Source organism: Macrobrachium rosenbergii, chromosome 43 (genome assembly GCF_040412425.1).
Source record: "Macrobrachium rosenbergii isolate ZJJX-2024 chromosome 43, ASM4041242v1, whole genome shotgun sequence".
Classification (NCBI taxonomy): Eukaryota; Metazoa; Arthropoda; class Malacostraca; order Decapoda; family Palaemonidae; genus Macrobrachium; species Macrobrachium rosenbergii.
Window position 1 is genome coordinate 45,162,510 of NC_089783.1, and position 15,122 is coordinate 45,177,631.

The 15,122-nt window shown below is 35.7% G+C and overlaps 1 protein-coding gene across 1 annotated transcript; it reads left to right on the forward strand.

Annotated features, from left to right (window-relative positions):
* The first annotated feature begins 1,863 nt into the window (after window positions 1-1,863).
* On the forward strand, window positions 1,864-2,346 carry LOC136829057 (uncharacterized). Its single transcript, XM_067087441.1, has one exon. It carries the CDS (start codon window positions 1,864-1,866, stop codon window positions 2,344-2,346), a length of 483 nt encoding a protein of 160 aa, XP_066943542.1.
* Window positions 2,347-15,122: the final 12,776 nt, after the last annotated feature.

Below are 15,122 nucleotides of genomic sequence, written 5' to 3' on the forward strand. Positions count from 1 at the left end.
ATATGTATATACTGTTTTCTATTTAAATATATGTATATATTATATAAATGTATATATTACATACACTCATATATATATATATATATATATATATATATATATATATATATATATATATATATATATATATATATATATATATATATATATAATTAGTATCACGGGAATTAGGACACGATACAAAACACAAACCAAATAAATGGTCACGAGGAAGTGAAACGACGAAGTGCAAGACCTTTCGCCTTTAATGCATCAAGATCCTTTGTCAATGTGCCGTGACAAATCTTTATTTTCTCGTAACACTGAAAAAGTACAACCCTCTGTTAAAAAAAGTTAAAGAATAAAAGCTAATATGTGGATTTTCGTTGCGTCTCGTTAACGTTTCATATTCGTACCTCTGATTCTTAAGTGAGAGAACAGGAGCGAGTTGGCCATTTTCGCTAAATGTTAAAGGTTTCCTTTAAATGACTGTTATCGGGGTCATAGCTGTTGGCAGTCCTTGACGAGTGCCATGAATTTCTTCGGCAATGCCTCTCTCTCTCTCTCTCTCTCTCTCTCTCTCTCTCTCTCTCTCTCTCTCTCTCTCACTTTCACTCACGCTGGCACTGAAACGTGATGTCTATCCGGAATATTACACAGCACGAGTCATGAAGTGATAAATATTCATTTTTTGTGAAATTCTCTTAGAAACAAAAAAAAAAAAAACATAAAAAAAGACATGCAGAATTAAAAAAAAATGAAAAATTATCCTTTTTAGTTGTTCTTTACATGCACAAAGAAGGACATGCAGAATTAAAACCCGAATCTTCTTAGCCCATTCTGTCACTGAATTGTAAAGTAAGTCGTTTTCCATTTACATCAGTCGACGATCTTCTGTGCTATCTTAATTAATATGATGAATTTCCCTGAATATGCTAGAAAATGGTATTCCTCTCACGATTATTTGTCATAAGAGTTTTCAGCCTCAGTTCTTATGTTAAATTCAAGCTTTTCAGGTATCTGCATCTTTAGCATTATCTTTCTGTTGTTTTGCAATATGAAATATATGGCATTACTGAGGAAAATGCATGTATTTTACAACTATTATCCACAAGCCAACAAGTTTGTTACATTGGTATCCAAGCTGCCATTGTCAGTTACCCAGATGAAACGATATATACAGTAATACCATAACATATCAACCACCTAATCAAGTATCACCAATAACCCCGTAGGAGGGTAGCGCCGTCAGTGCACCTCACGCAGTGCACTGTAGGCATTGCTTAAGGTATCTGGAACGTCCCTTCGGCCCCTAGCTGCAACCCCTTTCATTATTTTTACTGTACCTCCATTCATATTCTCTTTCTTCTATCTTGCTATCCACCCTCTCCTAATAACTGATTCAAAGTGCAACCGCGATGTTTTCCTCCCGTTACACCTTTCAGGTCTTTCTACTGTCGATATCCATTTCAGCGCTGAATGACCTCATTGGTCCCATCGTAAGGTCTTTAGCCTAAATTCAATATTCCATTCCATTCCATCAACAATATTATATTTCCAGACGAACGTAATATCCCTTTTAAGAAACTATCTTCGGGATTCCTTTGCAGTACCTATTTAGAATTTGTTTTTAGTTACTGAATAATTATGCCTATTTTAGTGACTATTCAACGACCTTGTAGCGATGCGCTTCCGATCAAAAGAGGTTAAAACAAGTGATTATTTTAAACGCATTGTTTATGCGTAACTTATTAAGATTTTAGCCAAGTTTATGAAGAGTTTGAACTATCAAAGAAGGCCCAGGAAGGAAGACTGCAGTGGTATGGCCATGTGATGAGAAGGGATGAGACATCCATAGGAAGACTGCAGTGGTATGGCCATGTGATGAGAAGGGATGAGACATCCGTAGGAAGACTGCAGTGGTATGGCCATGTGATGAGAATGGATGAGACATCCGTAGGAAGACTGCAGTGGTATGGCCATGTGATGAGAATGGATGAGACATCCGTTGGAAGACTGCAGTGGTATGGGATGAGAATGGATGAGACATCCGTTGGAAGACTGCAGTGGTATGGCCATGTGATGAGAATGGATGAGACATCCGTTGGAAGACTGCAGTGGTATGGCCATGTGATGAGAATGGATGAGACATACGTAGGGAAGAGAGTGATGCAGATGGAGGTGCCTGGTGGGAGAACAAGAGGAAGAACGAAGAAGCGAAGGTGGATGGATGTAGTTGGAGAAGATCTGAGAGACAAACAATTGTCAGAGGACGATGTGTCTGACCGAACCAGGTGGAGGAGGAGAGCTGTCAGAAACATCGACCCCCACATAGGAGTGGGAAGAGATGCAGAGAAAGAAGAATGAAGAGTTTGATGACTGAGAATAGAAAGGTAAACACCGAGATTAAAACACCGATTGAAAGTATCCCAATTTCCAACATTTTGTTAGCGTAATCAAGCTTTGCATTCAAAGGGGCCATTTCACAGATCATAAACGCTAAACCCACTTTTGAATACAAATCAATAAGTCTGTATAGATGTAATCTATTCAGAAATGAAGCAACGCGCATAGAGATGATCATGATAGCGTTTTAGTAATGATTTCATTTAAACATATTACACTGAGAAATACTGCGTAATTTTCATTGCCAAATTCATGAAGTTTAGTTTTCCAATACTTGATAATTGTTAATGATTGTTCCTAGAATCGCAATGTTTGTAAATACTATCAAATATTGATAAGAAGGCATCAGGAATATCACTCGAGTAAATGAAGGACTTAATTTGATCGCGGCTGTGATGCAAGAACTTTTTTAACTCCAAATATCGCAAAAATGAGTAAAAAGGTTTATACTTCATATTTTGCAAACACGTAAATGTGTAAATTATGTCAGTGTACAGCAGACTCGTGATTCTGTAGTTTTCAAGCAAGACTACATAAACTCTTACGCTCTAAAAATCATAATGGTTCATATACACGCAAAAAAAGAAAGAAAACAAAAGTTTTCGCCACAAAATTTTGGAGTACATTTTGTAACAGAGCATAGTTCATTATATGGGTAACTGCTCTTAACAATACTTCTCCTTCGGAAAGGCAATTTCGATTTTTGAATCCTAGAAATAACAAAGGCCCTCTGCTTCACGCGGCGTTGGATGCGATAACGTTAATGGTAGAAATAACGTTATGAAAAAGATTGCTTTGTTATGTGGGTACACGCATATGTAACCTGCCCATATACTTTATGATAAGCGGGGATTTTCTAGAGAGCAAGACAGGAATGGATGCTTTAGTTAAGCTTAGCCCGCACGAGACAAATGTTAAAAGACTTCTCGGGTAATGGGATACCCCCATCTTGAAAATAGGCTGGCTAATTGATTCAAGAAGTTCGGAGGAAGTAAGAAAACTCCCGTCTGGAAATGGATGGTACGAAGGACAGGTAAAGTCAGTTGACAGTCGTGTTTGTAATTTACTGACGATATCCGTAGGATCGTTAGGCCTAACATGTACAAATTTATCGGGGAACTGGCGGTAGTGTTCTGACATGAAGCCTTCGGGAGTAATGTCTGATGTAATATATATTATATAGGATACGCAGAGAGTAAAGGGCTTTGTGAATAAATTACGCATGGAGAAACAAATCCACAGTTATGTATGGGTACAAATATATTAAAAAATAAATCTATACAGAGAGCTTTCGGGAACCTGAACAGGGGAATCGAAGACTCCCGAAGGCTCTCTGTATAGATTTACGTATCTATTTATTTTTTTCTGTAGATGATACAAAATATACCTCTATTACTGTTCTCTTTCGCTCACAGGTAACGGTCATCAGAGAAATGAACGAGGTGCGAAGGCCTTCATTCGTGATATAATTCCATGTTCTCGACTCCCACGGGCTGATCGATAGGCCTTTATCAGCCTCCTTACACGCTACAGGCTTCTATACCACCGCCACCTTCGGCATCATTCTTCGTCTCGTATTACGTCATTTGGTCACGAAGTCCTTCAGCTTCTTTCTGAAAATTGCCGGGGAACTCACGACAGGCTTCGAGTTCCTTTCGTTACCTTTTCGAGAAGCTACTTCCAACGTGTGTTTTCCTATCTCTTATAATCATCCACTCTGTCAGAGGTCTACTGCTTATTCCTTCTCTGAATTAATTTCTCTCCTTCGTGTCTGGGCTGGAAAAAGGGTACTGGCTGCCTGTCCTACTGGTCTGAAAATGATTTGGACGGCGACGGAGGAAAATGTAAAATTGGAGCGAAAATCGAAAACTTTGAGTCAAAGCGTCAAACGCGGCGGGACTTGAGCAAACTCGTTTTGACGCATGCAAAAGCAAACATGCTGCCAAGAAATGATAAATGAGTCAGCACACGGACTGTCTCTCTCTCTCTCTCTCTCTCTCTCTCTCTCTCTGTGTGTGTGTGTGTGTGCTGTGTGTGTGTGTGTGCTTTGCGCATATCAATGCAAAGAATTCCTAAGGCAAAGTCAAACATTTTTAATTAACTGTTTATATTAATTAACTTTGAAAATTGTCATTTTCCCAGCAGTGATTAATACATATGCATCTTTATGCGGTGCAAATATACAGGCATGTGTGTCTTATTCAAATGCATAAACACATGGTTTACGTAAATACAAACCATTATGCATACAGGTCTGTAAGTACACCTTCTGCGCTTTACGTGTGGAAATAACTATATTCACTGTACTTGCATTCAGCTGGAATTCTTTTTTTGGCAAAGACTTATTTCAGATATGTTCATTCGTATTTACATCACATGTTGAAAACATCAGATTAATGAGTTCTGTTAAAAACTCATTAATCAGTTTAATGAGTTCTAGTATTACCCAATTTACCATGTAATCAATTTAGTCACTTTGTGGCAGTTACATAAGCATAAATAGATACAGTACAAACAAAAGCGGGGTAAAAAAAAAAAAAGATTTAAAATCAGAAGTGAACGTTTAAAGTGTGCCTCGTCTGAATTCAGAGTTACCTGTCATTCTGAATAGGTTTCAAGCTTCTAACACCAAGGAAACTTAGCTTATGAGTGGCCGGTAGTTTTATGGTTCTATTATGAAACAGTCTGGAATAACGTAACATTTTCCATAAACAAACAAATCATTCAACTCCTTCACTTCCAATAGGGATTATATTACATCCTTGAAATCGAATATCAGTTACCGAAAAGCCAAAAAACTTTACGAAAATGAATTGAATCTTGAAGAAAATTTGCGCGACAGAGTCGCAAAACATGTAAAAAATCCACCAACCTGTTATTCTGCGGTGGAATGAAATCCTGCACCTGCCAAAAAACCAGTTTTACCGACACTGAGAAGCCAATATCGTTTCCCTCTTGTAATAATGGTCTTAATGTCTCTATATTGCCTGTCAAGAGAACAGAAGTTCCAGATATTACCTGTCACGGGGTTTTAACTCGTAGAGTAGGTATTTCTCATTGCGTAATTAAATTTGGATTAAGCAATGATACTCCGTAATGAATTTGAATGTTGCAATCACTGTTTTTGTTTTTGTAAGAGAGGGAGTGAAGAGATCTCACGTATCTGATAATGTCGCTATCTTTGGAAATCTGATAGCATTATACCTTAAGACATTTAAAGACTAATGGAAAACTACTGAAAATAGAACAACAGAGAGACATGGGGATGTTTAAACAATTAAAAAATATTAATTATGATAAATAGCTTTTGAAATAGATGTATATGTTTATATATATATATATTATATATATATATATATATATATATATATATATATATATATATATATATATATATATATATATATATATATATATATATATATACTAGATACTAGCTGAACAACCCGGAGCTGCCCAGGAAAACTGAATGACAACCGATAAACTCTCTCTCTTTTTCTCCTCCCTAACACCCCCTCTACTCTTTCTCTCACTACCTCACCCTCTCATGCTCTCTCTCTCTCTCTCACTCCCTTTCCTGTTAAGATAGTTGCTTCAATTACATTCCTCAGCATTTTTGACATTTCATATTTCACCCCTTCTCACCCCCTATTCCTATCGGGGCTCAACTTGGACTTGAATTGCAGTGGGAGTGTCACCATTCATCTCAGCGACCTCGAAAATTATGGATTAGACACTAATATCTGTCATTTTTGACATTTTATATTTCATCCCTTCTCACCCCCCATTCCCATCGGAGCTGAACTTGGACTTAAAGGGCATCAGGAGTATCACCATTCATCTCAGCAACCTCGAAAATTATGGATTAGGCACTAATATCTGTCGTTTTTGGTTTTTTTTGCACGTCACCCCGTACCCACCCCAACTCCCTTTGGTGCCAGTGATGTTTTACCCCCACAGTATTCTTTTCCAGATAGTAAGTCCTATGTATACCAAAATGAGGTAAGGTAAATTCGTAGAATTTATTTAGTTATTAAGTCTACGGGCAGAACCAGCCCAGTCAAAGGGAAGCCCTCCCAACCCCCACCCCCTTTGGTGCCCCTTCGCTAGTGATGTCTTACCTCCACAATGTTCTTTTCCAGCTAGTAAGTCATATGTATACCAAGTTTGGTTGAAATTACTCGATGCGTTTCAGAGTTATGCTGGAACGTACATACATACATACATACATACATCCATCCATTGATTTATTTATATATATATATATATATATATATATATATATATATATATATATATATATATATATATATATCTGTATAAAATCCCCACTATACTGGAAGCCGAGATTATTCTCACAAAGCTCAAACATCTTTTTAAATCAGATGCAAACGATCTGCTTTTAGATACAAATAAGGGAAACAGTAATTCTCTGACGGTACTTATATGTTTAAATATCCAAATAGAATTACCATCACAGCGGTCATGGAATTTAAAACAACATTTGAATGCTAAGCACCGCAACTAGAACCATCCCTCAATTCGTGAAATAAAACAATAGGTAATTTATTTCCGAGGCTGGTAGGAATTTTATGCATATATTTGGGTCTGCTTCCGATGAGCGGAAATGTATGTGCTCAGTCCCCGTAGTACAGAGAAACAGTGATTAAATAATCGCGCTTATGTCAAGTTTTGTACTATTTCCTAGATAATATCATCAAACGTAATCACCCTTTACTCATACAGATCTGCAAGATAATTACAACTTTCATTGGATGGAAAAGAAAAGATATTAAGTTGAAAACTAAATTATGAAAATTCCACGCATTTTATTTATGAGTAAATTTCAGCGGAATTCCCATCCCTGGAAACGCCAAGTAATATGCACAGAAGGCAGCTGATATACGGTCTGTTTCGTATGTCTCAATAACGAGAAAACAAATAAGTGTTTAAAACAAATGAAGTTTTCAAGACTACAGAGCAAATCTCTTTTGTGCTCAAGCACATTTTTATTAACTAACTGGCTCTCCCTCTCTATTTCTCTCATTTCTTACATACTTTGCTGACTTCCATCACAGAGACAATCCAGATTTAGAAGGAATTTATCTCTCTCTCTCTCTCTCTCTCATTTCCTACATACTTTGTTGAATTCCATCATGGCGACAATCCAGATTTAGAAGGAATTTATTTCTTTCTCTCTCCTAAGGTTATTAGGTAATTCTTGCAAAGATTTTTATCTAGAGCTGAGTAACTTTACCATATACCTTTCTTGCTCATAGATGCCGTTCGAAAAGTATCTGTAAAGAGTCACTGATTATGCAGATACCTCTCGTTCTCTGCAGCAATAGCCTTGCATCATACTTTGCTATAAAACGGAGCTATGATACCTCCTACACGCAGTGGCACTAATTCGCTCATTTGCGCGAGGACGAAACGCAAAAAACGGTAAAATACGGTTACTCGGGTATATGCGAACTCACACACTGGCACAGAATATGGCGACATTACTTTCGAGAACAATGTTCTAAAACTGTAGAGGAGCTTCTTCACTCACGGATAACTGGAAGAAAAATCCTTCGTCGTAACATTACGTTAAGGAAATTTCTGCTGAGGGACGCTGCATAAATCACCTGCTTGTCAAGCCACTGCTGAAGACTTTACCGTGCAAGCTTTATCGCCTGTTGCAGTCAGGAACCTCGGGTTCAGAAACAATGGTCCCGTGAAATATTGGTCTAAAAATTTTGGGAGTTTCTAGATTGCGCTGGGGCGTCCCGTCGAACCCGGAGGTTTTTTTGTGGGGTGTGGAGTGGTTGTGCGGTGTATACGGTTGTTTGTTCATTTTCATTTCTCTTTTCCTTTCTTATTGGAATTACAGTATCTTCTAGGCAAGATCTTAATAACGGGAATCCTAGTATGAATATATATATATATATATATATATATATATATATATATATATATATATATATATATATATATAAATACTGTATATGTATATATATCTACATATACATATAAATAAATATAAGTATATACACACACATATATATATATATATATATATATATATATATATATATATATATATATATATATATATATAATGTATATACATATACAGTATGAATTTTTATCACATCACCGTGATTCATATACAAGCATTAAGCTACAAACGTCCTTTAATATCCAAATTTACTCTACCTCGGGAATAATATATTTTCACATATGTTACCCGAAGGGGAATTTTTTTAGTTGATAATAAGTTCGTCGTCTCGTAGGCTCGAACCACGGATATATAATATATGAATTCATTTATATGAAGAATTTCTGAACTGACTCAGGACTTCTCCGTGCTTGTGCCTTTTCTCATGGGAAAGCGTCGAAAACTGTTTTCTTTAATGCTATGTGAATAACATCAACTAAATAATCCAGTGACATAGTACAGTATTTAGTTTTAAACACTTGGGTCGAAGCATCCAAAAATTCAAATGAATTATTTACTCATATGGAGGTTTTCGTCATCAAAATTATGCCGTGAAAATATTCTCATTTTAACAAGGAAGATGAGAGGAAAATAATAACGATAAAATGAATAACTTTAAGCATCACACGACAACTCCTCCCCCCCACCCCGCCATCCTCCTGGTTCGTCGGGACGCCCCAACGCAATTTACAAACTCCCCGAATTTTTGGCCCAATATTTCACTGGACCACTGTTACGTAACCGGAGGCTCCTGACTGCAACAGGCGATAAAGCTTGCACGGTAAAGTCTTCAGCAGTGGGCTGACAAGCAGGTGATTTATGCAACGCCCCTCTGCAGAAATTTCCGTAACGTAATGTTACGACGAAGGATTTTTCCTCCAGTTATCCGTTAGGAGCCAGGAAACTCTTCTAGAGTTTTAGAACATTGCTCTGGTAAGCAATGTCGCCATATTCTGTGCCAGTGTGCGCGTTTGCATATACCGGAGTAATCGTATTTACCGGTTTTTGTTTTTCGTCCGAATTAGTGCTATCGCTTGGAGGAGAAGCCATAGCCCTATTTTATAAGCAAAGTATGCGGCAAGGATACTGCTGTACAAACCTCAAGCTACCTACTAAAAGGATGATATTTTCCTCTTGTTTACGATCGGTAACTCTGAGCAAGAAAGGTGGCATGGTAATGATATAAGTTACTCAATTTAGGATAAAAAATGTTTACTAGAAACGGGTGTCTGATTTAGATAGAGTTCACACGTTAAATTCTGAATGCTTCAAAACTATAAAAAAATAAGAGGGGTGAAGAATGTCAGTTATTTACTAAATACTTCATGGTGTTGCGATATCGAGAGAGAGAGAGAGAGAGAGAGAGAGAGAGAGAGAGAGAGAGAGAGAGAGAGAGAGAGAGAGAGAGAGAGAGAGTTAATATCAAAAGCACTGATGAGTGATTTGTTGCGTCTTGAAAATTTTATTTCTTTTAAACTTGCATCTTTATTTTTTGGAGTAATTACAAAGTTTGAAGATTTTTTTTTTTTTTTTTTAGGAACTGTAGTTTGATTGCATGACGGAATTTTTTAATGAAATTACTTTCTAAATTATTGAGAAATGTTACACTATATTTTTTTGCATATTATTAGGTGTTTCAAAGACGCCGAGTTCCAGTGAAATTCATTCATAATTCAAATGTTTGGAATTTTCATAATTTCTTTTTCACCTCAATATTTTTTCCTCTCTCCAATAAAAGTTATAATTATCTTGCAGATCTGTATAAGTAAAGGGTGATTACGTTTGATGATATTATCTAGGAAATAATACAAAACTTGATATAAACGCTATTAATTATTCACTATTTCTCTGTACTACGGGGACTGGGCACATACCTTTCCGCTCATCGGAAGCAGACACAAAAATATGCATAAATTACCTATTGTTTTATTTCACGAATTGAGGAATGGTTCTAGTTGCGGTGCTTAGCATTCAAATGTTGTTTTAAATTCCATGACCGCTGTGATGGTAATTCTATTTGGATATTTAAACATATAAGTACAGTCGGAGAATTACAGTTTCCCTAATTTGTATCTAAAAGCAGGACCATTTGCATTTGATTTGGAAAGATGTTCGCGCTTTGTGAGAATTATCACAGCTTCCAGTATAGTGGGGATTTTATCTATCTATCTATCTATACATATATTTTTATATACCTATACATGTCTATTGTGTGTGTGTGTGTATATATGTATGTATGTGTATATATATATATATATATATATATATATATATATATATATATATATATATATATATATATATATATATATATATATATATATCAAGAGCCTGTATTACAGTTGTTTTTGTTTTTTTATCATCTCCATTTCCCTTTCTCATTTTCATTACTATTATTTTCTATTCTATTAGACTCTGAAGTAGTGCACATTACTGTCAGACTGCCAAAGAAATAATAGCAACTATCAGATACGAAAAATCTCTTGACTCGCAATTCCACAGAAATAAAATAAGTGATTACAAAATTCAAATTCATTCCAGAGTATCAAAGCTTCAGCCAAATTTAATCATGCAATGAAAAATACCTACTCTGCAAGATAAAAACCCGGTGATAGGTAATAACTGGAACTGCTGTTCAGTTGACAGGCAGTACAGAGACATTCAGACCCTTATTACAAGAGGGAAACGATACTGGCTTCTCAGTGTCGGTAAAACTGCTTTTTGACGAGGTGCTGGATTTTATTCCACCGCAGAAAACCAGGTTGGTGGATATTTAAATGTTTTGCGATTCTGTGGCGCAAATTGTCTTCCAGAAACTATTCATTTTCGTAAAGTTTTTTGGCTTTTCAGTAACTGATATTCGATTTCAAGGATGCAATATAATCCCTATTGGAAGTGAAGGAGTTGAATGATTTATTTATTTATGGAAAATGTTACGTTATTCCAAATTGTTTCATAACAGAACCATAAAACTCCTGGCCAGTCATAAGCTAAATTTTCTTGGTTTCAGAAGCTTGAAACCTATTCAGAATGACAGGTAACTCTGAATTCAGACAAGGCAGGGCTTAAATGTTAACTTCTGATATTCGATTTCAAGGATGCAATATACTCCCTATTGGAAGTGAAGGAGTTGAATGATTTCTTTATTTATGGAAAATGTTACGTTATTCCAAACTGTTTCATAGTAGAACCATAACACTCCTGGTCAGTCATAAGCTAAATTTTCTTGGTCTCAGAAGCTTGAAACCTATTCAGAATGACAGATAACTCTGAATTCAGACGAGACAGGGCTTAAACTTTCACTTCTGACAGTAAATCTCTTCTGTTGACAACGCTTTTGTGTGTATCTATTCATACTGGTGTAAGTGCCATTGCGTGGCTGAACTGATTTCATCGTAATTTGGTACTGTTTGTGGGGTTACTACAAGAAGCTATTAGATGTGATGTTTTCAACCTCTTATGTGATATAAACGGAGTATGTTATTGTCAGAAAGGAATTTCAGCTGAATATGTACAGTATGTATGTGTGTGTATATATACTGTATGTATATATATATATATATATATATATATATATATATATATATATATATATATATATATATATATATATATATATATATATATATATATATATATATATATATATATATATATATATATATATATATATATATAGTTACAAAAAGCAATTGTACATACTGATGTGTGTGCATGGTGGTTTGTTTTTATGTGAAACATGTATTTAAGCATTTAAATAATAAACATATGCCTGTATATTTGCATCGCATGAAGATGCATATGAATAAATCACTGCTGGGAAAATTACACAATTTTCAAAGTGAAAATTATGTATCATAAACATTTATTTGAAATTGTTTGACTTTGCTTCGGGAATTTTGTATATTGATTTGCGCAAGCACAGACAGAGAGAGAGAGAGAGAGAGAGAGAGAGAGAGAGAGAGAGAGAGAGAGAGAGAGAGAGAGAGAGGGGGAGGCGGAGTCCGAGTGGCTGAGTCATTTATCACTTCTTGGCAGTATGTTCGCTTTTGTATACATCAAAACAAGTTTGCGCAAAGTTCTGACGCGTTCGACCCTTTGACTCAAAGTCTTGATTTTCGCTCAGTTTTTATATATATTTTTTTCTCCATCCAAATCATCTCTAACGAAATTTGATTACGGAGGAATAAACGCCTCTTTTTTTTTTTTTTTTTTTACTAAAATATCAGGAAAAATCCACAATGACTTCTTAACTTATCGATTAACAAAGTTAATTTTTTTTATAAACTTTCCACTGCAAACCTTGCTAGCTCACAGACTGGTGGGCCAGACACCAATAAAATTCTTGTTTCTGCATTGAATCAGCCGCAGCAACGTTTTCTCCTATGGACAAAGCTGGTCTGCATTTTTTAAAAATTCATATTGTCCTCTCGGCTCTTCCATAAGAACACTAATGAAGCTTTTAATAATAATATCGAGAGTTATCTCAAACACAATGTGTTTTTCTTTGCTTTCTCTTCCACGAGTCTCCATTCATCTTCAGCCTTTGTAAAAATAGGTCTGGTTCTTCCAACTTTCCTGATGCCTTCTGAGATCGCACTACTCTCCCTAGTATGGTGCGAAGTACATGTCCAACCCATCTTCATTTCCTTTATATCATTATCTTATTTACATATGGAACTTTCGTAAGACCCACTTACTGTGTAAGTTCTCATCCTGCTCTGGCATCTGACTCCTAATATCAAAACATCCTCCCTAAGGTTTTATTTTCAAAGCGTCGAAATAATTTCATACTACGATTGTGCTAAACCAGTGGTTCTCAAATTTTTTGGTATCGTTACCCCCGGGGGCAGTGGTGTGATAGATCACCATTACTCCTACCCCATTCCTCTTCAGTTATGTGAAGTTATAATATAAAGGAAAGAAAAATACTGGAATGCTTATTTTCTAATGCATTTCATATGTAAGAAATTAATGTTGCTTTTACTCAAGTCTTAAGAAATAAAGAATTTAGATTTTAGACCTTATTCAATCGACAAAAATTATTAAAGCATTGTTATTTTATTACAAAGTGGAATTAAAACATTATTTCTTTGGGAATTAATAGAAAATAAAATTTAGAAAGTGACTCATTACCCCCAGAAGCGGCTTCATTACCCCCATGGGGGTACACACCCCAGTTTGATTGATTTATAGATTGACTGATTGATTTATAGATTTTAGGCATACATGCCAAAAACTGGGGCAACTGAGGCCATTCAGCGCTGAAACGGAAATTGACAGTTAAAGTCTGAAAGGTTGTACCAGGAGGAAAACCTCGCAGTTGCACTATGAATCAATTGTTAGGAGATGGTGGACGGTAAGATGGAAGAAAGAGAATATGAACGGACGTACAGTAAAAGAATGAAAGCAGTTGCAGCTAAGGGCCCAGAGGACGCTGCAAAGACCCTTAAGTAATGCCTATATTGCACCACATGAGGTGCACTGACGGCACTAACCCCCTACGGGGAACCCCCAGTCTGAGACCCACTGTGCTAGACTAACGTACGATCCTGCATTCGTACGTGATTTCGGTCCAGTTGATTTCTGACTTCTCCAGTGTCTGATTTGCTTTAATTCCAATTTGTAATAAAAGGAACAATGCTTTATTTTAATTTTTTGTCAAATGAACAAGGTCTAAAATCTAAATTCTTTATTTCTTAAGACTTGAGCAAAAGTAAAATTAATTTCTTACATATAAAATGCATTAGAAATTAAGCATTCCAATATTTTTCCTTCCTTTATATTATAACTTCACATAACTGAAGAGGAATAGGTGACCTATCACACTGCTGCCAGGGGTAACAATACCAAAAAACCACTAAATTACAACTCAAGAGAACATGTATCGAATTATACATTCATACGTGACTGATTTCCAATTCTTATTTGGCCCTCAATATCTGATTTGCTTGTCTTTTAATACATTCCAACTAGAGAGCACATTTATTAGATATCATTGTACCTAAACAATTCAAAAAACCTACTCCATCAATGTTTTCCCCAACTAATATTATTTCACCCATTTGTGCATACTTCTCTCATTACTTGTTTTCTTAGATTCATCTCTAGTACCATTTTTTCAAGATACATTCATCTGCTTATTCTACATCAGTTAGGTTTCTGTTGCTATTCCAGTGTAAATCTTCCCACCCAATCGCAACCACTTTTTTTTTACGGGCTGTTCTATGAGCAAGAGCCCGTGCTGACATAAAGCCAGCTAAATAAAAAACAATAACCACTTTTTCCTTCTATTGAAATCCATGAGAAGGGCAAAGAGCAAAGATGACATAACATTCCCTCGCGCCAACTCACCAGTGACCGTAATGTATGATAAAAACAGAAGTTACGAAGCTGATAAAAAAAAAAAAATACTTTCCTCTAAAAATAAAATAAAATTTTACCGACGAGACATAATTGCGTTATAATACAAACTCTAATGAGTAGAATTACCTGCTAATAGAGAGCTAATTCCACTTATCTCATGTCAGACTTTGATATTACATTTCTGATTTTTGTCCCCTGATAAAAATATGGGAAATGGCCTCCCTGAAAAATTAATGTTTTATTTACAAAAGATGTTCCTGAAACTACTATTAAAATAATATAAGTAAGTATTTTGTCTGGATGCAGTCCACAACGACGATAACTTTCAATGAATGATGACAGTGAAATTTCACTCCGATCATTATTTGATAAATGAATACTTTTTTTG

What these genes read in the sequence shown, in the direction of transcription:
- LOC136829057 (XM_067087441.1), top strand. Translation starts at nt 1,864, where the DNA reads ATGAGAAGGGATGAGACATCCGTAGGAAGACTGCAGTGGTATGGCCAT.